Here is a 24,504-nt window from a genome sequence, read left to right as displayed (position 1 = left end):
ACTTTGCTTTGCTTTAAATCATTACCCTCTGCTTCTAACCTTCTTGCAAATCCCCCCACCTTTTTTTTTTTTTGGCAATCTATAGCTTTTGAATTTTTCTCCCTCCTACATACAAGACTCAAGGCTGTCTTCTTCCTCTTTCTCTTATGACTTTCAAAATTTCTTTGATTTTTCAATATCCAAAAAAATATACACCCATATCTGTGATATCACAATCCATCTTCACGGAGACTACTGTGAAGCTGGAAAGATTACATAAAATCCAAGTGAGCCTGCAAAGTTCAATAGCAGGAAGAAAGAGAGAAGGAACTATGGGACCTGGAGATGGTATGGGCACAGTGTTCAAGCTCGTGAACTGGCAATATATAAATCGCTCTTAACAGGAAAGGCAGTGCATTTGCTCTTAATGTATTAGGAAAACTCCAATTTTCTGAGATTGTTTGTAAAGAATGAATTTTCCCCTATTCCCTTCCCAGCTAATTAAGCTACTTCCTGCGCTTGTTTTAGAAAAGTATTTCTGCCCCCATTGCTACTACATAACTCTAGTTTCAGTTTGTAGGCAATGAAGCAAGAACAGAAACCAAAGGAAACAAGAGCGAGCAGCAAAAGGACACACATTGAGGCTTCAGGAAGGTCAATGTCAATGAAATCTTGAATGCTTCTTCAGGAAAAGATAAAGTCAAACATCTATTAGTTAGCCTCGAAAATGCTTGCATAATTTCCTATCAGTAGGCTTCAGGAATAAACCAAAAATAAGAACGGTACTTTGGATTCATGACATTCACACAAGGAGGAATCTGGAAGAGAAGAGCCATGAAAGAATACAACACAACTTAACAGCAACCTGGTCTTTCCAATGATGAAGCTCTCCCAGCCCATCCCTAAGATACTAGCATCCAAACGCCATTGCCTTCTGCCCATCCATCCAGCTGACAATGTTAAGATCACTTGAATTTTTGTACCTCTAAAGGGATTATAATAAAACTCTCTCTAGTGCCAGGAGCCAAAATGGAGAAAACATTCCACAAAGAGCCAGAATTTGTCAATAGCAGATCCTGTGTCATCTGACCAGTCATTTGGATGAGTCGACAAGGAAGGCTCTCCTCTGGTCACGCCTTGCTGAAGGCCTGATCTCAATACCCACTGAATCTTTGGAACACCTCAAATGTTCAGAACCAAAACAAGCAAACAACAAACAAACAAACAAACTCGCTCCCCAAAAGAAATGACCTAGAAAGAATAACTGAACAACCAACCAACCAACTAAAATAAAAACAAACAAAAAAAGACCCCTCCTACTTTATAGCAAAGCTCCTAGTTGAATTGTTACTCCAATGGATACAGCAAGTCCCTCTCTTTCAGACATTCTCCCTTCCTGGCCAGCTGTTCAAACACAGCTCAGGTGCTGAGGTGCTAACATCTACAAACATTAAAAATGGCACTTGCAGAGAAAGGGAAGAATGAGAGGAGACAAAGGAGGCCCCTCCAAATCCAAGAACAAGAGCTAGGACAGAGGACAAGGCAGCCTTCAGGTCAGAATGCTGACTCACCGGGGGCTTCAAGCTGGGTTTATTAAGGCCTGGGCCCACCACGTGCATCCGAATCACCTGCATGCTTATTAAAAATGGGCCGCGTGGCACATCAGTTAAAAGAGAATCTCTAGGAGTGAAGCCCAGGGATTTTTTTTTTTTTTTTTGATGTAGGCTTCATGCCCAGTGCAGGGCTCCAACTCATGACCCTGAGATCAAGACCTGAGATGAGATCAAAAGTTGGACACTTAACTGACTTAGGCACTCAGGTGCCCCCAGGGATCTACATGTTTAACATAATCACAGAAAGGTAAGGGTTATGACTTTTCTGTGCCAAAATGCCTCTGTAACGAGGGTGGTACTAAGAAAATGCAAATTCTCACTTACTGATGGAGGAGGGGAGGCAACATCAGATGCCCTTTCCCCTGCTGTTGTCTTCTGTTTCCTTTCCTTCCACTTCCCGACTCAGCTAAGTCCTACCTCCTTCATAAATCCCGGCAGAGAATGCAGTCTACCTGTTCCTTCTTTTCTCCTAACTCCTGGAATGCTCGTAGTACATTCCACACATTATTCATGGATCCTATTAATGCTGTTCATATGTTAAGTTAGGCTTTGCTTCTTTTACTAGTCTTTTAGGACATTTTGGTCTGTACTGTATTACTCAATATTCTTCAATGACTCCCCTCTGACCGGTCAATTAGGATAGCAGCTAACAACTAGAAATAATGACTGGGAAGCAGCCAGTGGCTCATAGGTTTAGATTTATATCAATGTTTTTGATCTTAAAGATCCTAGCTTGCGTCTTACCATCCATATTTTACAAACGAAAAAGTTAAGGCTCAGAAAGGCAAATTAATTTGTGCAAGATCACAATGGTGAAACAAGAATTTGGACGCAGTTTATTTGACTCTAGGGACCAAGCCCATTATGCTTCTATTCAACCAGAGAATGTGATATTCGAGGATAACAATGGTACATACACACATAACACATACATATGTATGTACGTGGCAAGTGGTGGGCCTTTTGCTAAGTGCTTTGCCTGCGTCTTCTACTTGCAACTTTTGAATGACTATGGACTTAGTTCTGCTATTATCCTCATTTTATTGATAAGAAACTGAGGCTTGGAGAGGTTAAGCATCGTGCCCCCAAAATGCGCAGCTGGCAGATGATGGAGCTGGATGTGAACCTGGGATCTCTGAGCCCCGAGTCTGTGGTCTAACCACCACCCCTCTGGGCGAGCTCAACGTTTAGGACATCAACACTGTTCAGATGCACACGTGGAGCTGACCTGAGCCAACAACCAACCCTCTGAAATGCACCCGTGTCCAACATGCTCTATAAACACACGAAGTGTTGCAGCGAGCCAGCCCGGCAGCTCTCCAGCCTGGCAAGCACATGATATAAGCTGCTGCTGGTACGGATATGCTTCCTGCCAGCCACTCTCAGCTTCGTCCGTCTATGCTCCGTACACCCCTGTAAACATAACTCATGCTCTCTCCTTTCCTTGCCTCACTGTGGAAAAGGAACAAGCATGTGACCAAACATGTGACCAAGATCTCTAATGGCTGGCTGTCCTGAAGGGAACAAGCACTGGCTGAAAGAGGCATAGACCCCTGTGTAGGTGAATGTATTTACTCATGTTAACAAGTGTTTATTAAGCACCTACCCCAAGCACCTGCTCTCAGATAGGGGCAATGGATCAATAAATAAGCACATCATTTTACGCAGTGATAAAGGAGGAGAAAGAGACTGGAAGGAGCTCAAAAAGCTAAGACCCAAATGATCTAAAGGAGCTGGCCAGGCAGGGGCAATGCAGGTGCAAATGCCCTAAGGAGGGGGAAAGCCTGCTATCATTTCAGAATGGTGGTCTGTGTATTTTTCTCAAAGAGCCAGATTATAAATGTGTGTCTCTACTCAATTCTGCAGTTGTAGCACCATGGATAACATGTAGACAAAAAGACATGGGGTAGCTGCGTTCCAACAAAACCGTATTTACAAAAATAGCCAGTGGGCTAGATTTGAGTAGTGGATCATAGTTTGCTGACCCTAGTTGAGAACACAGGGAAGGCATGCGAGGCTACGGCGTATGGAGTGAGGAAGGGAAGGTCTGGGGTTGGGGGGTGGCAGGAACAAAAAGGGGGAAGAGTGGACAAGAGAAGATTATGCAGGTGGCTGGTGTAAGCACCTGGGTGTCAGGTGGAGGCAGCTTGGGACTGTGTTTGGATCTGTCAGTAAAGATGGCAGGGGAGTCCAAAAGATTCCCCTGAGGACCTTCCCCTGTGACCCCACTGGTAGAGCGGCTCACGACCCCCTGGGAGGATGTTCTCTATCTCGGAAGGAAACCCAGGGCAACCCAGAATGGGCTTTGCACTCAGGCTGGGCCCTGCATCTCCGAAATAAATGGATCCAGCCCATTTCAAATCTTGGTCCAAGTATCCCAGGAACCCAATTTTAGTGAATGGCATGTGAATTTTCCAGGTATCACTAATCACGTTGCACAAAATGACTAATGTTCCTGGGAACACGAGTTATTTCTCTTTCCAGTTACTATCTGAGGTGCTCTTGGTGAAAGGGGCTATTTCCCAGTAGGCTGGCAATGGCTGACAGTGGAGCTCTTTCCAAGTATCGCACATCCATTCCCCACTGCACAAAGTCCAAGAGCTGACCGAACAGCCACCTCACATTCGCAGCACAGGCCCCAGGGATCCAAAGGCCTAGAGATTAATTATTATGAAACAATAGACTTTCCCCTCAGGGTGCCCCTCCTACTTCCCCCTCCTCATTCCTTCTTCTTGACACTGAAAAAGATGACACACACAGAAGTTCCCTACACCTGTCATTAGGAAACTTCCCTCCGATTGGTCTGATGATTTAATCTGACAGCTACAGAGCATCCAACTTAAACAGCTCTTACCTGAAGTCTCCAGCAAGAAATTACCAAGAGATAAACCAAGAGAAGTGGTCCCTGCCGAACATGCTAACCGTTTTTTCTTCCCTTATGCCCAATTTTTCCTATGGGGGTGAAGGAAGGGGGATGATGAGGTATATGCAGCAGTTTCTAAAAATCAGACATAATAAATATTACCAGCCAGATCACTTTTAAAAGTCAGTTCACACTTTGTCAGATCCTTGTTTGACTGCAGCTCAATCAACAATGAGAGGGTTTTCTCTGAGGTTTAATTTTGCCTTTTGCTTTTCAGGGAATTTAAAAGGGCCTTGCTGTTTAAAAACGAACCAATGTCAGTGACTTCTGTTATGACTCCCAGAGACCACAGAAAGGCTTGGTTGAGGCCTCTGACTCATTAAACCAACCTTCTTTCCTGTCCTCCTTTATCATCATAAGATTTATGATGATGACCAAGTTGTGTGTTGTGAGCATTCCTAGCACCTACTAGACAGAGCACCTTGCAGGGAAGGAGAGGATTTGGCAGTTAAAAATCACCTGGGTTCCTTCTCCTTTCTTTTTGGATAGCTGCTGAAGCTCTAAAAAGAGACTTGAAAATGGAGGCAGGTGGAAAGGTGACATGGTGCAACACATTTGTAAAAACACTCCGGCAGCTCCTTAAGCTATTTAACTAAGTTACTGTGTGACCCAGCCGGTCCCTCCCCCACCAAGGTCTGTCAACCAGAGGATAGCCAACACAGGTCTTCACAAAGATCTGTACACAAATGTTTACAGCTGCACTACTCCCAACAGCCGAAGAGTAGAAATAATCGAAATGCTATCAACTGACAAATGGATAAATAAAATGTGTTCTATCCACACAAGAGAAGATTACTCAGCAGTAAAGTGGGAGGAAATCCTGATGCATCCTACAACAGGGATGAGCCTTGAAAATACTATGCTGGGTGAAAGCAGCCAGTGACAAAGACCACATTCTGTATAATTCCATTTACGTGAAATATACAGAGCAGGCAAATTGATAATGACAGCAAGCAGCTGAGTGGTTCCATGGGCTAAACGGGCAGCACTGGGGGTGTGCGGAGCATGACTGCAAAAGGCACAGGGATTCTTTTGGGGGTGATGAAGATACTCTGGAATTAGTCGTAATGGCTGCACGACTCCGAATATACTAAAAAACCATGGAATTGCACATTTTAAATGGGTAAATTATATGGTATGTGGATACCTCAATAAAGTTGTTTGAAAAGAAATGCAAGGAGGCTGTAGTCAAGAAAAGGAGTCACAAACAAGATGCACACGCATACACATGCCTTTTGAGAGTTTAAGCCAATTCTGCTCCTGAGATCAGATAGGAACAGGGCAGTCCCTTTCCCACAGGGGCAGTGAACTGGGGTTTAGAGGACAGACTTTAAATTCTGATTCACCTGGAAACATGGCTATCTCTCAAATCCTACTCCTCCACAGGTAGAGCCCCTCCCCTGCTAACAGAGGAGGACACAGGAGCCCTTGCACACAGTCTGCTCTGGTTTGTCTGCCTTGAAAGCTGTGTCATGTGATGCCTGGGCTGTGACTCCACCACAGGGGCCTATGCGGGCTGGGCACACACGTCAATGACGTGGCTTTGGACAGCCTTCAGGGGACCTGCTTCATCTCAGGTTGGCCACAGCCGGCCTGATCACTCCGGGTGCCGACAGGAGAGGCAGCTGGGCAGGCTGTTGGCGTGCTTTGCTATGTAAGGCCCCTAATGAAAGTTAAAGGAGCAAAGGTTTAATTAAGGACAGTGCTTTTGCGGCTTGGAGAACCATAAAGGAGGACGTGGGCCCAGCAGGCCACATACAGTTAAGAGCTTGCCCTGTCCCTGCTGGCTCAGAAGGTCCAGGTGTGACCTGGTGCTCTGTGGCCTAATTCCCACTCGGTGTCCCCATGCCTAATTACTACCTGTGCCACGGTGAGTGCAGGGGCTAGGCACATAGAGGGGCAGTCCCTTCGCATGTGAATGCAGTCAAGGTGTCATACCTACTGCCCCACCAAGAGCCAGGCCTGGGTCACGTCGGGGAGAAAGGTACAAGTGTCACTGTGAACTATCAGAACATCAGGCTCTTTACCTAAAATGGGCGTAATGGTGACCTTCATCATGATAGTAATAGCAGTGAATGCTCAATGTGTGTTGAGTACTAAATACATAATGTGCACCATAGCACTTTTCCCTCCCAGCCCTCTGTTACCCTGGTACGACAGAGGACAGAACTGAGGCACAGAGAAGCTGTCACCACTTGAGGTCACACACGAACAAGCCAGGACTTGCGCTCTGATGGCCTGAATCTAGAGCTTAGGCTCTCTAGCGCTACATGGGGGCCTTGGCTGCCCTGTATTTCTAGGTCTCAGGCAGGTGGCAGGAGATGTGATCTAGGCCAATGCAGGGCACTCAGCCCTGAGGAGAGTGCTTGGGCAACCTGCACTCAGCCTTGCTCAGGAAATTTGCCACCACCCCACCTGAGGTCAAGAAGACATGTTTGTTCACTTCCTGAAATCAGGCAGCTGCTTTGGGTTCCTCCTTTGGGCAAAACAAACAAATTCTTTCACCCAAGGATCCAGAAAGATGAACCCCAAAGGAGAGGTTCATCTGGCAAGACTCTCAACCATAACAGAGACTCAGGCTTTTCCCCAGAATCATGATTTTTCTCTTAGGTAAATGGTTATGACAAGTTACAACATCAATACTCATTTTAAAAAAATACTGCCTTTTTCTTTCTTTCTTTCTTTTCTTATTTTTTTTTTCAGGGTAAAGCTCAAACACAGTCCCCCACTACCACAAATTATGCAGTTGAGTTTCCCATATGTGGGGAAATCACAGGGATCAGCACATCCGGAGTGCAACGGATAAGCCTCGCCCTGGGAAAATTACCTTCATGATCATGGTATCTCCCCTGCTAGGTAAGTATTGCCTTTTTCCTTTTTTAGGGAGGAAAACAAACAAAAAGAAGAAGGAAAAGGTACATCAAGTACATACTAGTTCCCAGTTCTACGGTGCAAGGGCCACGCATTCAGTTTCACACCAGGGCACCTGAGCAGGACAGCTGGCAGTGTGCAAGGAGATGTGACTACGGAGTCTACTCTACACTTCCGGACAGGTCAGGGGAGGGGAGGCAGGCCTGCAGTGGGGCTCAGTGACACGGAGCTTGCCCATGTTATCTCGGAGATGAGCCTCACCTCCTGTGGAGGGTGAATGCCACTGAGCCCAACAGGAAATTCTGCACCGCAGTCTCCGCCCTGAGCTGACCACTTGTAAGATCCCTGTTCTCAGCTCTGTTACCTCCTACCCTCTGTCCAGACCCCAGACTCTCAAAGTCACTGCCAAGTTGCTGGGCTGAGTCCTGTGCAGGTACAATCCACTTTTAATGTCCGAAACACTTCCGTGAGGATGCCTCTGTCAAAGTGAAGGCTTCGGTATGCTGTCCTCTCTGGACAATGCCCCCGGAAGTCATGCTGCTTCTCGCTCATTTTGGGAAGAGACCCCAGCATGTGCACACGGACACACACGGACACACACAGAAACACACACACACACACACACACACACACACACACACACACACCCTTCTTTTCAGTTTCATCCATTCAAGTGAGGCTGTCCTTTTTTTTATTTTTTTAGGTAGGAATTCTGAAAAATGCAGTTATTTATTTGCTTCTCACACCCCCACCCCGCCCATATCTGTGCAAGGGGATGAGAAACTCACCATTGTCAAAGACGGTGCCTGCTGTGAACGAGAGTTCTGAGTCATGTTCAGCTTTGCAGGCATATAAGGCTTTTGCCTTCCGGAACGGTGTGCTGTGTGAAAACAGGAGTTTATTTAGCAGTATTTTTAAACCTTCTGAAAGCCCCAGATATTTAATCTCTCTTCTTCCCCTTCCCTGCAAGCCACCTAGTTGTCTCTTGCGGCAATAGCCCGACAAGGCAGCCAGATGGCAAAACATGAGGTGGCAGAGTTGCAAAGGTCACCAGAGAAAAGAGAATTATTCAGAGAAAAGCCATATGTCCTGAGAAACCACACGCCTTGTGAGGTCACTTCTGAGCCACATTAAAACTCTGCCTAAGTTGTCAGGACACCTGGATGGTGCGAATGCAGGTTGGGACCCGTGTTTGGAGCAGGAGGAGTTTGGGAAGAGGGTGGTGGGGAGAGGGCTTCCTCGTGGCTCCGGAGAACACTCCCAAAAGGCCTTGGTGAAAATGGGCAATGCTCCGTGAGTCAAAAAGGAGAGATTCTAACAAAGCCACATTTTGGCTCTAGGCCATGGGCTGACATTGGCTCTCCCAGATGTTACTTCTTTCTCTCCTTGGGCTGGTGGAGCAGGATTCCAGAGGAGGAACTCCCCGACCCCCGGGGTAGGGCAGAGAACAGACAAGGTGTGTGTGTGTGAGCAGTTACGTGAACGTGTGTGAGGAGTGTGAGGAGGAAGACAGGGGAGGGAACATGACATATATATGTGCATCCAAGTCACTGGGAAGCTTTTCACAAATGCAGATTATCCGGCTTCTATCCCAACCTGCAGATATAAATACAGGCAACGTTATTTTTGAAAAGCTCTCCAAGTGACTCAAGTGTGCGACCCAGGCTGAGAACCACGGTCCCAGAACAGGGTTTGGCAAACTCATGCTGGAAATGACCTAGCGGTCAATATTCCCGTCTCTGTGGGCTATATGGTCTCTGCTGCAATTACTCAGCTTTGCCTTGTGTTATAAAAGCAGCCAGAGACAACATGTAAATGAATTCATAGGGCTGTGTTCCATCAAAACTTTACTTAGAAAAAAACAGGTGGTATGCCGGATTGGAATGAAGGGCCACAGATTTCTAATATGCATTCTGAAGAGTAAATATTAAGAACTGGTAAATCCTATTACCACCTATCAATTTTTGCTTTGATGTCCAATAGTGCCAAATGATCAATGGCCCTTTCAAGGGTACTAAGACAAATGACACTTAACAGTCAAAAGCTGGCTCTTTATTTGCCACAAGTAATCTCTTCTACCTCTAAGACCTCAGAGGAACCACATTTAGGGGCCCCAGGGCAGAATAACAAAAGAACAAGAAGGTCCTCTGGGTTCAACAACTCTTCCAGGGATATGCTATTTACTTTAGCTACATTTGACTGACAGAAAACCTCCAGGAGTCAGTGGAACTAAACACCCTGGGGCATACTGATTTATAGTGGCCAAATGAGATTTAGGTAAGAAAGGGCTGGTCTCAGGCAAGCCCAGACACAATCCAATGGGTCTTGGGTCATTATGGAATTATTATTTCTGAGTCACCAAATCCATCTTCCCTTTGGAAAAGAGAAGCCATGGATGAATGGACACCTAGAGTAGGGCCAGGCATCTAGAACTTCTAGTCTTGGCTCTGTGAAAATGGAAGGAGATAGCTTAAAATTAAGGTCTATTGTGCCCGAGGATCAGAATAAATGAGTATCCAGAATTTGTTGCTAGGCACCATTGACCGTTCTTCTCGCTGGCCTTCAAGTGGCCAAGAGATGATGTCCAGGTGGGAGAAAATTGGGAAACTGGGATTAAAGGGAGTGGATCTGAAGGAAGAGCCATGGTAATTCTTTAGTTTCAACCAGAAAACAGCTCTTCTGGGATAATTGTCGTTAAAGTCAGAACAGAGTTTGGACAAGGGACATATTCTGTGACCTAACTGAACCAGGTATGCCTATTGCCAGCAAGGGCCAAACATCCATTGTGCAACTTTCCATGGAGAAGAAAAATGTTTGTTTTTTGTTTTTGAGGGAGTGGGAACTGAGACGAGGAGTTGGCTGGTTATAAAAAGTGATAAAACAGCCCAAACCCCATACTGCCAGGGAAGGAGAGCCCGTGAAGTGGAAGGAAAATCCAGCCGACATTAGCCAGGGTCACTGTCCCTTAAGGACAGGGCCACAGCAGGTGGGTGAAGAATAGAGACTGGGGGCAAGAAAATCAAAGGTGAGGGAAAGATCATGTGAGGCAAGGCTCCTTCAGCTGGATTTTCATAGAGGTTACTCATTAACTTCATTAAATAAAGGGAATGGGACGAAATGGGCAAGCCAGGGAAGCCAAGTGGGGTAATCTGGCAGGAAGAGAGCCAAAGGAATGGTCTCAGGTGCTGAAGAGTATCATTCAAAAGGAGTAAATTTTCCACTAATGTTAGGCTTTGGGAATTGAGTAAAGTGACAATAAAATAACCCATTAAAAATAAAAACAAAGATCAGGAAAAGGCCTTGCTTTTTTCTGAGATTGACAGGTGACTGACCATTTAGGAGAGGGTCTTTTCCCCTGAGACCTCCTCCCACTGCTGTTCCCCGGGACGAGGGCCACCAAATAAAGTTTAAGACACCTAGTTAAAGAAGAATTTCAAATCAGTGAGAAATGCTCTTTTTAGTGTAAGTATATCTCAAAAAGTACACGGGGCATACTTCTGGTAAGAAAGAGCATTTGCTGTTTATCTACAATTCAAATGTAACCGGAGAGTATGTGCTTTCATTTTCTTTGCAAAACATGTGCTAAATTTGGCATCTCTACTGGGGGGAACTTATCTTTTTAAAAGTTGGTCAGCCCAACTCGTCTAGTGTTCTATGCCGTATTTGCTCTCAAAAGCAGTTTGCTTTAGGTAGAGTTCCTACCAAAACAGATCCAGTTGGCAGGAGGCTGTGTTTGTAGGCTTTGGCTCTGACTAAAAAAATAGAAAAATGCCCACCAAGCACCTTTGGCTCTCTAGCTCCCCGTTCCCTGCGGGGCGTCTCAACACTGGACACAGAGAGCCCAGGGTGCCTTCAGCTGCTCCTGCAACAGTGCCCTTCAGACCTCAGCTGGCCTTCAAGGGCATGAACAAGTCTGGAACCTTCTGCTAGTTCATTTTTAATTTTCGCCTCTGAGCATGGCACAAGGCCAGGAAAGCACTCAGAGGAGCTTCCCTCAAATGCCCTTGCAAACCTTGTAAAATGACAACCCACTCTCCATCAGGTGACACTACAGGGAGGTGGGACCAGCCAGACTAGCAGGAAGCAGTAGCTTGATCATTTAGGCACAACTGCCAGAGGCTACTGTGTAAGTGGAAGTTACGGTTTAGGTACGGGGAGATTCTCTATGGGTGACAGGAAAGGGAAGGGTGAAGGGAACAGGCTGCCAGTACCCTTCCTCGGCTGTGCTGTCAAAGGCCTCTTCCTTCCTGAGCTTGAATTTATAGGCACAACAAATGCTTGGGAGCGGGGAAAGGGAGCCACTTCCAGAGGAGACATTAAGTAGAAGTTCATGGGACCATTTATTAAGTCTAATTAAGCAGTTATTTTCCAGGGGAAGGAAATCTGAAGCTTCACACTATGGAAGTGGAGGTAGGCAAAAGGCCCCAATGGACCGGAACAATAGGTGTATGCCCCCATCTCTTGGCATACATATATGGTGATGGTAACTAGGGGATTTTAGCTCCGTTGGCTAGTTCTGATGGTTTAGTGCCTACGAGGGTCTCTATCTGTGTTCCCCTAGGCACACACACTTAGCTTGGTGCCAGTCGGTTCCAAGCCCTCGTCAGCCTCTCCTCTTTCAAAATGGAAGCTTCCTCAAGTGTTGTGGAATAGGACTGTCCAGACAGTGCTACTTCAGTGATGGCCAGGGTGGGCAGGGCTGAATAACCATGACCCCAAACACATCATGGTAACAGAACCTATGGCCACTGTACTCTGCCAATCTTGAAACACTTTGGGAGATGGAGAGTGGTAACTAAAGAAATCTTCCTGAAAATATGTTGGGTGATGGAAGGGAGTACAGAGGGAGAGATACTCGCTGTTCCCTAAAACTCAGAGACACAAAAAGTGAACAGTCTCAAAGCACAGAATTTGTTCACTTTTTTAGCTGAATGAGTCTACCATCCTGAGTCCCCCAGCCCATTCTGTTTAAGGGACCAATGTTTTGAAGATTTTACTCCCCTTTGATCAAAACGAAGGAAGCACATTCTCCTAGTGACCAGGCCTCTCTTATGAGTGGGGAGGCATATAGGAAGGTGACTGCCTCACGTCTCTGTAGTTTGCTCTGGTTCAGGTCTTCAAGGAGCAATCAGCCATCCAACCAGAAAGGTTAGATCCGTGCCATATCTCGTGTCCTAGAAAGTTAACGTCTCCCCAAGCGCCCAGAATATGTCTAAGAAATAATGAGGAAATAACTTGAGTGTCAGGAAAATATGATCTGAATTTTAACCTTATTCCCAGGGTGAGGATCAAAGAGTTTATGGAAAAGCTATCCTTCCCAACTGCCAGTGCAAAGCTAGAGAGAAAACCAAACAGAGCAGGCCAGGCTCCGGGGCTGGGAGTTGCATGAAACCTTAGGTTTGGGGGAACCCTTACGTTTGGAGGAAAGAGTGCTGGGCTGAGGACAAGAAGTCCTGAATTCTGCATGGGCACTCATCCAGTCATGTGACTATGTAGTCACCTCTCTGTGCCTCAGTTTTCTTTCTCTGTGAGAGGGTTCAGGCCATTTCTCCTCACGTTCTCACATGGGGATAGCATGAAGTAATAGACTGGAAAGCACGTGGCAGAAAATCAAGTAATATATACATCTGTATATATAAACAGCATGGGTTTCCTTTTTTTTTTTTTTAAGTGAGACTAAGTGTTGTAAATTATTGAAGCCCTCTCTGCTGGGCCCACCCCTCCAGGACAAAAACAGCCATGAGAAAAAGATAAATGAGAAAATACTCCCAAGGTTCCAAATGCTTATGATGTTCTGTAAGTGGGCTCTACGTTTTGGTTGTCTGAGACCAGAGCCTGATTTTGAGAGAGATAGAGGTGTAGATCTACCTGTCCGAGAGATTCTCCAGGATGTTTATTCATTAATTCTGTCTGTGGATTTAAATAGCTTCTTTTCTCTAAAGAAATAAGTGTGGGCATTCTCAAACCAGGAGAAAGGAACTAGATCAATTGTGAGAAAGAGGTGCTGCCTCTTCCCATGAGCACTAAGGGTCCAGGAGGCATGGAGAGCCAAGCAGGTTGGGAGCACACAGAGGGCAAGGAGGCAGCCATAATGATTTAAAGAGAAATCGCTTCCCATCTCCATCTTTTACTGTGTGTTACATTTGTCTCTCCCACTTCTCTGGTCTCAGCAGCTAGGTGTCGCTGGTTATGGCCAATGGTCCAACCCCACAAATAAAAGCTGCCTGATGCTACCCAATAAAAATAAGGGAAGAAAAGGCCAGGACGTGCATCAACACTGTTCCCTCTGATATTATCTTGTACCAAAGCACAGAGAGCCCATGATTCTGAGAACAATCCAAACAGGAGCCCATTCAGGAGGCACTCTTTCCCCAAACTCCAGGCATCACGGATTAATTCAGAAACTGGAGGAAGGGTTCAGAAAGGCGTGGAAAATGCCATGCTGGTTCATGCACATGGTCCCTCCCAGCTTCAGTCTCTCAGGCTGGAATCACAGGAGGGCAGAGGCTAGCCCCCACCCATTGTCCCTGACCGGCTTTGGATAAACAGGAATGAACTGGTCATCATCCGTGATTTTACCTGGAGTCTTCGCAAACCGCTTCTTCTGGCCTGTCAAAAAGCAAGTGCAGGTTTGGATGGCGGGGAACAAAGTTGACGAGGAGGCTGAACACTGCATGAAGAGAGGACCAAGCCAATGAGAGAACAACGGCAGCAACAGAAAACCAAACAAACCCTGCAACAGACCTGATGGGGGATGAGTCGCTGGACGTGGATGAGGTGGGCATAGGGCTGGATGGCGCCGAGAACATGGGCCAAGATGGCGAGAGGGGTGAAGTTGGGCTTGGATTCGGGGGGCTGCAAGACAGAACAACCAGAAAACTCGTCAGCACACAGGGAAACCACAATGGGAGCACGAGGTTCATGGGAGGCCAAATGATGGGGAGCTGGAGCAGACGAGGGGCACTGAAGGCCAGGCTAGGTCATCAGCACCAAGTCACATTTTTCCAGACCAGACGTTGGCGTCTCCCAAGCAGTGGCTGTTCTGCCATTCCTTGGAGCATTAACGTGTCTCTTTGCCCTGCATAACTGCTTTCTAGGTCACAGAAGCTTCTTTAGTGGTGTCTACTGTGTCCTTGCCCCCTGGTGGAAGGTGCCCTGGGCCCACGTATGTGAGCTCCCACTCAGACTCTAGCACCAGCCTGTCTGGGGAAGGGTGAGCTTCTCAGAGGCCTTCAGGCCCCACTGCTGTGGGAGTGGTTTTAAAGTTGCATCTCAGCAAAAATGACCATTTTTCTGGGCCACACGGGCCATTTGGCCAGGAAACAATTTCCTGTTTACATTTTTAACTAAATGGCCTATGTGCCACTGGAGACCCAAGAAGCACCGCAGCAGAAAAATGATAGCAGATGGAAGACAGGTCTGGGCGCACACCTCTCAGGAGACGACATGCAATTTGGGGAGGCTCTGCAGTCTCTCTGAGGTTTGCTTTCCAGGCGTGCTCTCTCTCTTCATGGATTTTGGGCATTTTGATGCTCTAAGAAAAAGCCCCAGAGGGAAGGCAATGAAAACCTAAGGAAGTGAAACCTTCCATCTGTCATTTTGTTCTCTGATGGGCAGCTGATCAAAAGCTTGGAGAGGAAATGGCAAAATTACTCACTAAAATACGGCTTGTGCATTTTAACTGGTCACGCTAGCTAGCCCTTTGACTTACTGCCACAAATTACACACACACACACACACACACACACACACACACACACACAGTGCGTTAGCAACTCGGTCAAGTCACATTAAGTTCCTGAGCGTGCAAAGATCAATGACTGAGAAACCAAGGTGGAGATCACCCAGCCACGCCCCCACCCGCACCCCTGAGCCTCAGCCAAGGGCTTGGTCCACACACTTCAGAGAAGTGAAAATGACAGCAATCCAATTCCAGGGGAACAGACTTTCTAAACATACTGGGATGTGGCAAGAATGCATCGATGTCCTACTTAATGGGCCATTCTCAATTTAGACATGAGGCCGATAATGGTCTTAACTGCCCGTGGTTGCAACATACATTCTCATGGAAATACACAGTAGATATCCATCACATTAGTTCACCAGAAATCCACAGGATCCTTGAACGAAACATTGATTTAATGCCATTATATGCATTGTATTTCTAGAATATAAATTCCACAAGGGCAGGAATTTTTGTCCATTTTATTTACTGCTCTGCCTCCAATGCCTAAAATAGTGCCTGTAACTATTCAAGGAATAATTACAAAGTGAGTACATTAATAAATCTCATTTAACTTATTCAACAAGCCAAGAGGCACAATACAATTCCTATTTCACAAATGTGGAAACTTGGGCCAATTTGAGGCTTGCCTGTAAGTGACAGGGCTGAGGTTCAGACCCCAATCCCCTGGCTCCAAGCCCTGGGGTCTGGCCATCACAGTGTATTGCCTCTGGGGTAGTAGGACTTACTATGTTCCTTTATGCTATGCCAAGCTTCTTTACAGACCCAGCCATAGCACTAGAAGCCTTCTTAACCACTGATTTATGAGTTTCCTTTAGATGCCTACCACATTTGCAAAGGAAAATGGGAATAGAGCAACAGACAGATTCAATAAGACTCAACACATTGTAAATTCCCCAATTCTGCCTCCAGTCTCTCTGGTAGATTCACATAGCAGATGGGATTCATATAATATAAGAGATTAAATTCGAAGAGTATGGCTTCATTCTCTTTCTCTCAATTAATCCAGTGAAGACAAGTTACTGAGCACACAGCATGATCAAACAACAAATGCAATACAATTTAGCATTTGCCAAGGTCCCTAACTTTAAGAGTTTACAGGGTATTTGGCAAGATGGGATAGACTTAAAAACAACTCTAATATAAAACCTGTCAGGTGTGTCAGCTCAGAGGTGAGTTACTATTGTGTGAGTTTCATACCTGCTCCCACCTGACCTTGTCTTGAGTCCTGGGAAAAAGCATGGCCTCAGTTTGACTGTCCAGCCTTCACTTTCTTCTGTAGTTACAGCTGGTAAGCAAGGCCTTGCCTTCTCAGGCCTCTCCCCACAATCCTCCTCCCTCGATAATGACCTAGTAGGCAAGGCCTGGCCGTGACTTCTAAACTGCAACCCAACCCAGGAACCTGAGCTCTGACCAGGGACAATTTGCAGGTTGAAGAGAGCAAGCCGCCCAGGCCAAGAGCACTGAACTCACCACTCACCTGTTCTCTGGTCAGCAATCAGCACAGGACAATTAAAAAGTTCTTAAGACTTTTTTTGTTTTTGTTTTCTTTTTTCTTTTTAGTGGCTATCATAAGGAGGAGACACCTCCTCCAGCTTTCTTTCTCATTTGTACAAGAATTATGCCTTTGGCTAAAGGCATTGTTGGGGACATACTCTGAACACAATGTGGGTTCTGAATGTTTTTTTCACATCCTTGTGTATCTAAGTCGTTCTAGGCCAGTACTACGTGGCTGAAATTATCTAGGGATGTGGGTCAAATGCAGGGTGTTTGAAACCATTATGAGAACTTAATCTTTAATCCCCTTGTCAATTACTATAGAATAGACTATCATTTTTAACAGCTAACAGAATTCCATTTGTTTGCTTCTGTTTTACTCACAGCAACATTTATTTGCTATAAAATGACAACAATTTAAAATTTATGACTACTATATTTTAGTGTAACAATAAAATGCACGCTCCTAGTACTTTGATTTTTTTAAACTATTGATGGAATTATGCTTTTTGCTTATTTGTGCTTCAGGATCATGTCAATAAAGCTCATGGTCAACAATACTATAGAACATTTATATATATACATATAATGATGAATGCCTGTAGCAAAAGAATAACAATATATAAATATTCCTCCAGGAAGCAGAGAGTACATTATATTTTAGATATGAGACAACTTAGATATTATAGGTGGGAATTAAGATGCCCAGGGATGATGATAATGGCCAGGAATTTCTGTATAATCTTACCTTCCCCTATCAGTGCACAAGGGTCTGGCTATAGTTTACTGAAAAGTGGTAATAGCAGACAAGTCTCATGCCTAAAAAACCTCAACAAAACACATAAACAACAAATGGTCAGTTTTGTTATTGGCTCTGAAGCTTCTATCAAATTCTCACTTTTCCCACTGAGGCCAAAGGTAACAAATTACTGACATTCAGATAGGAGAAAATAATTTAAAACTACAGTCTTAGCAGATGAGCCCCTAAGTCCTCTCGGTCATCCTCAGAGTCAAGCTGGGAGTATCTGCACATTTTTCGCTCCTGGGGCTCTACCAGGTTCCCGACACCACTGCCCAACCGTAGCTATGACATAGAGCTTAAACTTTAGCATGGAAGGAACATGTGCTGGTCTAGTTTGGATTCAACTGAAAGGCTCACATCAGCTTTAGTTTGCTAGTTCACAGTGTCCTCAAAAGGAGTCATACAGTCCCAGTAAGTCCTGTTGACATTCACTGGACAGTGAAGAAAGAATGGTTTAGGAAGATAAGGCTCAACAGCCTGGCAGCATGTTGGCTTGTGGCAGACAGTTCAAGTCCACTGTGTGGCATTATCATCAGCTTGACACCCTTCTGTGGTGACTCACTTGAATGATGGAACGTCTGGTGTCCCAGCCAGGGCATGCCTGCCTAGTTACCAAGGCTGCCCCAGCAGGCTCCCAATGTCATGGTGGGTGTGGCAGACCCAATCAGGTCTCTACTTTATGACTATTACAACCTGAGCCAGGACAAGAAGACCAGGAAGCTGACCATTCAGAAGAAATGAATCTTTTTAAATTCTGATGCTCAAAAATACAGATGGTCTTATAGAAAGTTGGCAAATGCCAAAAATCAAGAAAAAGCAATAAAGTCTTAATTTGTACCACTGATAATCACTGTCACTATCTTGGCATATCTCCTCATATTTTTTGGTGGGGGGAATACTCCTACACACATAGTAGCCTTTTTTTTTCACTTAATAAAGCATTTTCAGATGTCATTAAATAGCCTTTGCTATCATATTCTTAAAATGGCTACACAGTATTCTATGGTATGGTATACTCTGACTTACGCAACTTTTCTCTTACTGTGTATATTCAGATTATTATCCCCACAGTAGCTATTATAAATAGTAGAGCAGCTCACTTCCTAGTTGAGGATCATTGACTATATTTGTTTCCTTAGCATAAATTTCTGGAAGTTAAATTAGTGGGTCAAAGGCCAGAAGTCTTTTTTAAGCATCTTGATACAACCTAGCAAATAGTTTTGCAGAAGGGATCTCCTGAACTGCATTCCCACTAACAGTGCATCGTAGGGGATGCACCTTCCCTCTCACCATCGCTCTACCAGCATGGAGGAGCATCATTAAAACAAGTTAGATAGGCTTTTTTTTTTCTAGTTGAAAAAGGTTACCTTCTATTCTTTCCTAGCAATTCCAGGGACGTAAAAATGAATACTATTCCCTCCTTTTGTTCTGTTTCCGTCTGGAAGCAATGGTTAACTTTCCAAAGGGCATTCTGCCAAGAAGGCAGTGTAGGGAAGGACACAGGCAGATAGACAGACAGACAACTGCAGCCCAAGGAGAAACCCGGGAGCAGTGGATGGTCAGCCTGTGCAGGAACTCTCAGAGACAGGACTAGATAAGAGGGATGACGTACACGGGAGTATCCAGACAGTCTTATGCCAGGTGTGGATTATGGAGACGTCACAACAATGGAATTTGCTCCTCCCTGCCAGGCACTGGATTGTCATCTACAGCCCTGATTCCCAGTCAAGGATTGTGGGGCTGGGTAAGGCCCGTGAGATCACTGGCCCAGGGCTTTCATACGTCATCAGTCCTCCCTTCTCAGTTAGATCCAGAATAGGAAGGTTCTTTAAATCCAAGGGACACTGCTTGTCTCCCCCCCTCCCCACCCTTTCCTCCTATAATGAGAGAGAAGAGAAAATTCCACGAACACCTGTAAAATCTTATTTAATCTAATCCCAAATCAGTAAGTCTTTCTTCCTTGGAAAATATCCCCTTATGCCTTGATTTAAGGCGCCATAAAAAAAAGAGAAGGGAAATCAAACTCAGCCAAGAAGAGCGCCAAAAGGAATACTGACAAACTAGATAATAGTGAATTATAGTAAGTGAAACAAAAGATGATTTTCATTTGTTAAAAAATGGACCACATATTCTTTGGTGTCTGCTGAAGCTTTTACAACACAGAAATCCTACATATGTCCTAACTTCCTGAATTTTCAGTATGTGCTTCACCACCTAACAAGAGGAAAAAACTGCAGGCCCCTAGGTCATATCATTCTGTGTTCTTTTTGACTTTTACCAGCATGGGTTGTATTTAGATTCTTTCGCTCAGCTAATATAGTTTAATGTACACTTTTATTCCGACAGTGACAGAGTCCTGATTCTTATTTTAAGTGAGACAAAATGGTGAAATTCCCTTAAGATCTTAGAAATTATAGGCAATCACTTTGAAACAGTTCTTAAATAATCTGCTTTTAGGGGCTCCTGGGTGGCTCAGTTGGTTAAGCCTCCAACTTCGGCTCAGGTCATGATCTCACAATCTGTGGGCTCGAGCCCTGAGTTGGGCTCTGTGCTGACAGCTCAGAGCCTGGAGCCTGCTTCAGATTCTGTGTCTCCCTCTCTCTCTGCCCCACCCCCGCTCGTTCTCTGTCTCTGTCTCTCAAAATAAAATAAACACATAAAATAAACAAACAAATGATTTGCTTTTAAAATAGTTCAACTTATCTACAGTGTAGTGGTTCTGTTTACTGGCTTTCAAAAACATTTCTGGAGTAGATATTTCAAACAGATTTTAAATTCAGACGGAGTGTGGTGGGAATGGCAAATAATTCCATGATTTACACAAAATTCAAAATATTGGGATAGGGCATCTATCATCCTTAAGGTTCTCCAAGTTAATAATTTGACCATTTCATGTAGAATAATACAGAAATGTGAGGGGGATGGGAAAACTCGGGACTAGAAGTAAAGATGCCTGGACAACGGTCCCAGTCCAATGGCTCAATGCACAGAACAAAATCTCAAGGTAAAGGACAAGCCAAGGATGGTTACTAGATGAGCACAGCATTCATTTCTGATAAACCTAAGTGGAGACCCCCAGGCATTTTCAATACCACATTGCAGGGTACAGAAAAACTGGTTCCTATGCATTTACTCTCTTTCAACTAAACAAATGTCACAATTTATGAAGTTATTTGTAAAGAAAGTTGAAGTATTTGGGGGCACTACCAAAAATGTACAGTATATGGTAGCATTTGCTGTTTCAAAAAATTTAAATAGTTGCTGAGAAATCCCCAAACCTCCTTACGATCTTAAATTGGGTGCATACAATTGCCATTCTCTATATAATGAAGACATTCCAAAAGCAAATGTATTCCTTTAAAAAGAGAAGGCAAGCAATAGTGCTGCCAGGTTCAATCTTTTACTGTCCTGAGGCATAATTTAAGGCCACCATCCTAATGCTAGGGATGTTTAAACACTATTCTTAAATGCAATCTGCAAGCAAGAAACTTTAACTGCCTCAAGGGATCGAGAATGGGGAACTGGGTGCACAGGCATGGATGTGACATTCACTTTTTATTTTATTTATAATGTTTTAATTTTCTTATTGTGAGTCTGTATTATTTTATATTAGTGGAAAGTACTCTTTGGTAAATGATGCTAGGATACCTGGATATCTATATAGAAAAAGTAACACTTAACTTCTCCTTCATATCATAGCTAACAAATAAATAATTTCTAGGCAGATTATAGATCTAAATGCTAAAGGCAAATAAAGGAATAGCTCTAGGAACTTGAGGTTGGAACTTATCCAACAGGGCATAAAAAATGCTAACCATAAGGAAAATACAGATATATCTAACTACATTAAAATTAATAACTTTTATTTATCATTACTCATTTATTCTTTTGTTATTAAAAGAGAGTAAAAAGGCAGTCTACAATATATAAATAGAGGGCTCATAACCAGACTATACAAAGAACTCCTACTGATGAAAAAGGCAGACAACAAAGTGGGAGACGGGCAAGCAACCTGAACAGGGTCTTAAGAGAAAATGCAAAAGAGAAAATGCTTAACCTTGCTGTAGTACAGGAAATGTAGATTAAAACCATAATGAGGTAGTTCTGGGCACATATCAGAATGACTAAACAGCTGACATAAAAATGCTCAAAATGCCAAGTGTTTACAAGATGTGCTGTGTCAGAACTCTACTACTTTGCTGGAGGAGGGATGTAAATTGCTACACCCACTTTGGACAGTTTGGCTTCATCTGTCAAAGGTAAAGATACCGTTCTCGATGATTGAGCAGTTCCATTCTCAGACATATACCCTCAAGCACGGTGTGTAGGTGCGCCTCAGAAGAGATACATATGAATGTATACAGCCAATTATTTACAAAAGCAAAAACGGGAAACCCAGAAGTTCAGTAAAAGAAGAATGGGGAAATAATTTTACTACGTTAATAAAATGATGTACTCTACTATAATGAAAATAATGACTAATGTATTAATAAATTACGGACTCTTAAAACCACTGAACAAAGGAAGCCCGACTTAATAAAACAAAATATTATATTTTAGGGATGCATACAGTTGATCCTTATTATTTGTAGATTCTGTGTTTGTGAATTCATTTACTTGCTAAAATGTATCTGTGAACTCAGAATCAATATTCATGGTGCTTTCATGGCCATTTGTGGACATCTGCAAAGCCACCAAAGACATGGGTCACTCTAAAGCATCTAGTGTGCACGATGCCAGCTGAGGTGAAGAAAGGGATGCTCTAGCTTTCTTGTTTCAGCCTTCCAGAGTTTCTAAGGACAAGAAGGCCATGATGTGCCTTACAGAGAAAAACGCGTGTTTAATAAGCTTTGTTTTGGCATGATGTACAGTGCTGTTGGTCATGAATTCAATGGTAATTCATCAATAATAATATTAATGAGGTGTACTGATCAGGTGACAAAAATATGGTAACCAGAGGCTCATAGGAACCAAACCCTGTACTTCCCCAAGGAGCAATGGTTCAGTATTTACTAACTCAGTGTCTGTATTGACTTTATTTGAACATGACTACTGGATATAGCAAGAATCTGTATCTAAGTGATAAAAATATAAATAAAAACATGGAAATGATGACTGTAAACAAATAATTAGTGGTTCCTTTTGCTGCGGTGAGAGGTCCAGGGGAGGGAAAGAGAAAGCAAGAGATGTAGACAACTCTGGGGTCTTGGCAGAATTGTACTTCTTAACCCAGGTGGTGGTTATGTGGGTGTTTGCTAAATGATCATTTGTTAAGCTGTACATTCATACTGCATGCAATTTTCTATACTAAAAACATCGCAAACCTATCTTACAACATACTTACAGACAGGAAGTATATCAACATTCTCCGGGTGAGGAGATGAAAGGTGATTTTTATTTTTTTGTGCTTTTCAAGTACTTCCCACATTTCCTATAATTAATGGGTTATGTTTATAAGCAAAAAACAAAGGTCACTAGTAAAATTGATCTCCCTAATCATATAAACAGGCATTCTCTGGAGGAGGGATGTTTAATAGAGGTAAGATGACAGTTCCGTTTTTCTTGCACTGATCTGTGGTCTGGGTTGCATAATGCGGTTGGCAGCTCCCAACTGTTTGGGTTGTTTCTCTTCTTTTTCAGTCAAATACAATCAGTGAATATTTACTAAGCACCCTCCATAGGCAAGAGCTAATTTTTCCAGGCTGCTCTCCTCACCGAGAAATGATGTTGGCTCCCCGAGAGACATTTTTATTTTGGTCAAGTTATTACAGTAAATCAGCGGTGTCTTCCTCTCACCCGGGCATGGGGAAGTGCAATAGGACATCTCCAATGTCACATTTGGAGTAAGCTGGACATGTTAACAACACCAGCTGAAAGTCACTGGCCATCTGGCATACTTTTCTATACGGTCTACTTTCAGGGAATATTTCCTGTTTGGACTAGGGGGAGGGAGAGGAGGGAAGAGGATTTACTCAGAATCTAAATGTCCACTGCTGAAAACAAAGGAAGATCTAAAATTAGCAGTGGTGGCCCAGGAGACTTCAGCTGAAAAGTAACCCTGGGAAAAGGAGATTCCTTGAATAAGAAAGCTGACTCCTCTTCCTACGTTCCTAACTCTCAGCAAGAGAAAAAGCACTTCTGCTAAGGATAATATTCAGGACAATTAAGTTAAACTCCCGCAAGCCTCCAAACCGTGGTCCAGATCCGCAAGAGGAGTGTGAGGCAGAGAGGTAAGCAGAGACCAATTTTGGTGGAAAGGCCAACCATCTCTGACTCTCCCTGTGTCCTCCCAAGCAAATAGCTGACTTCCCTCTAATTCTAGTGTTTATTTAACAATCTAAACATTTGCAAAACTGTTTCTGATTTGATTTCAATCCACTCAAACATCTTCTCTATTCCGTGTGTATCTTCCATGCCTGGCCTTGATCCTTCAGTGTGACCACGCATGAAACCTGTATTCTTGCCTGGACCACGTTCTGTTTCTACAAAGCCTGGCTCATGCTGAACAATGATGGAATGCAATCTCACTAGGCTGCACAGTGATTTCGGCCCCTTGTTCATTTGGTTCGGAGGAGCTTATTGACTCGACTGGAAAAAACTTTAAATGATTTTCCAGCAAAGTCACCCTTTCCAGTGGAAAAAAAGAGTTTTAACATCTGTGAATAAAAACAAACTGAAGGAAAATGATTTTTATATTCTGCTCTAGTTCTTCTACTCTAAAACGAAACACCCACTGAGAAGTCAATGAAAAGAGACACAGCAAAACACCGTTAATTCTGACCTCACAAAATTAAAATGTATATGCGTGTGTGTGTTTTTTTAAAAATATGAGGCAGATCCAAATTCTTCTGGACAATCTTTGGCAAATTTACAACGTAAACAAGATTTTCAACATAGACGCTTAAGAGGGCCATTCTTGGTCATCATTTCAAAACGCACATCTGATCCTGCTATTTATCTGCTTAAAATACTTTGATATTTCCCCCTTCCTCTGAGGACAGAGACCAAAGCCATCTGACCTAGGCTACGATAAGAAACTCCAGCCTGGTTTCTTTACCTTTTACCATTCCAATCA

At 43.9% G+C, this 24,504-nt stretch overlaps 1 protein-coding gene and 1 non-coding gene across 5 annotated transcripts in view; both read right to left on the bottom strand.

Moving 5' to 3' along the window:
• ARHGAP26 (Rho GTPase activating protein 26) overlaps positions 1-24,504 on the bottom strand; it is a 425,905-nt gene that overhangs the window by 6,458 nt on the left and 394,943 nt on the right. The window contains exons 21-23 of one of the 4 annotated variants that reach the window (XM_039236148.1): positions 14,131-14,241; positions 13,966-13,995; positions 8,175-8,266 (exon numbers count right to left, since the gene is read on the bottom strand). In XM_039236148.1, coding sequence (XP_039092079.1) covers positions 8,175-8,266; positions 13,966-13,995; positions 14,131-14,241 — 233 coding nt within the window. Of the gene's footprint in view, positions 1-8,174; positions 8,267-13,965; positions 14,242-24,504 lie in introns of all 4 variants that reach the window. The other 3 variants (XM_039236147.1, XM_039236149.1, XM_039236150.1) reach the window with 3 other exon arrangements.
• LOC120234382 lies at positions 7,216-7,379 on the bottom strand. Its single transcript, XR_005529065.1, has one exon. It is a non-coding gene; the product is annotated as a U1 spliceosomal RNA (small nuclear RNA).

Source organism: Hyaena hyaena, unplaced genomic scaffold, assembly GCF_003009895.1.
Source record: "Hyaena hyaena isolate Hyena2069 unplaced genomic scaffold, ASM300989v1 scaffold_107, whole genome shotgun sequence".
In the NCBI taxonomy this organism is placed as follows: Eukaryota; Metazoa; Chordata; class Mammalia; order Carnivora; family Hyaenidae; genus Hyaena; species Hyaena hyaena.
This window is presented reverse-complemented; position numbering and strand designations above follow the sequence as displayed.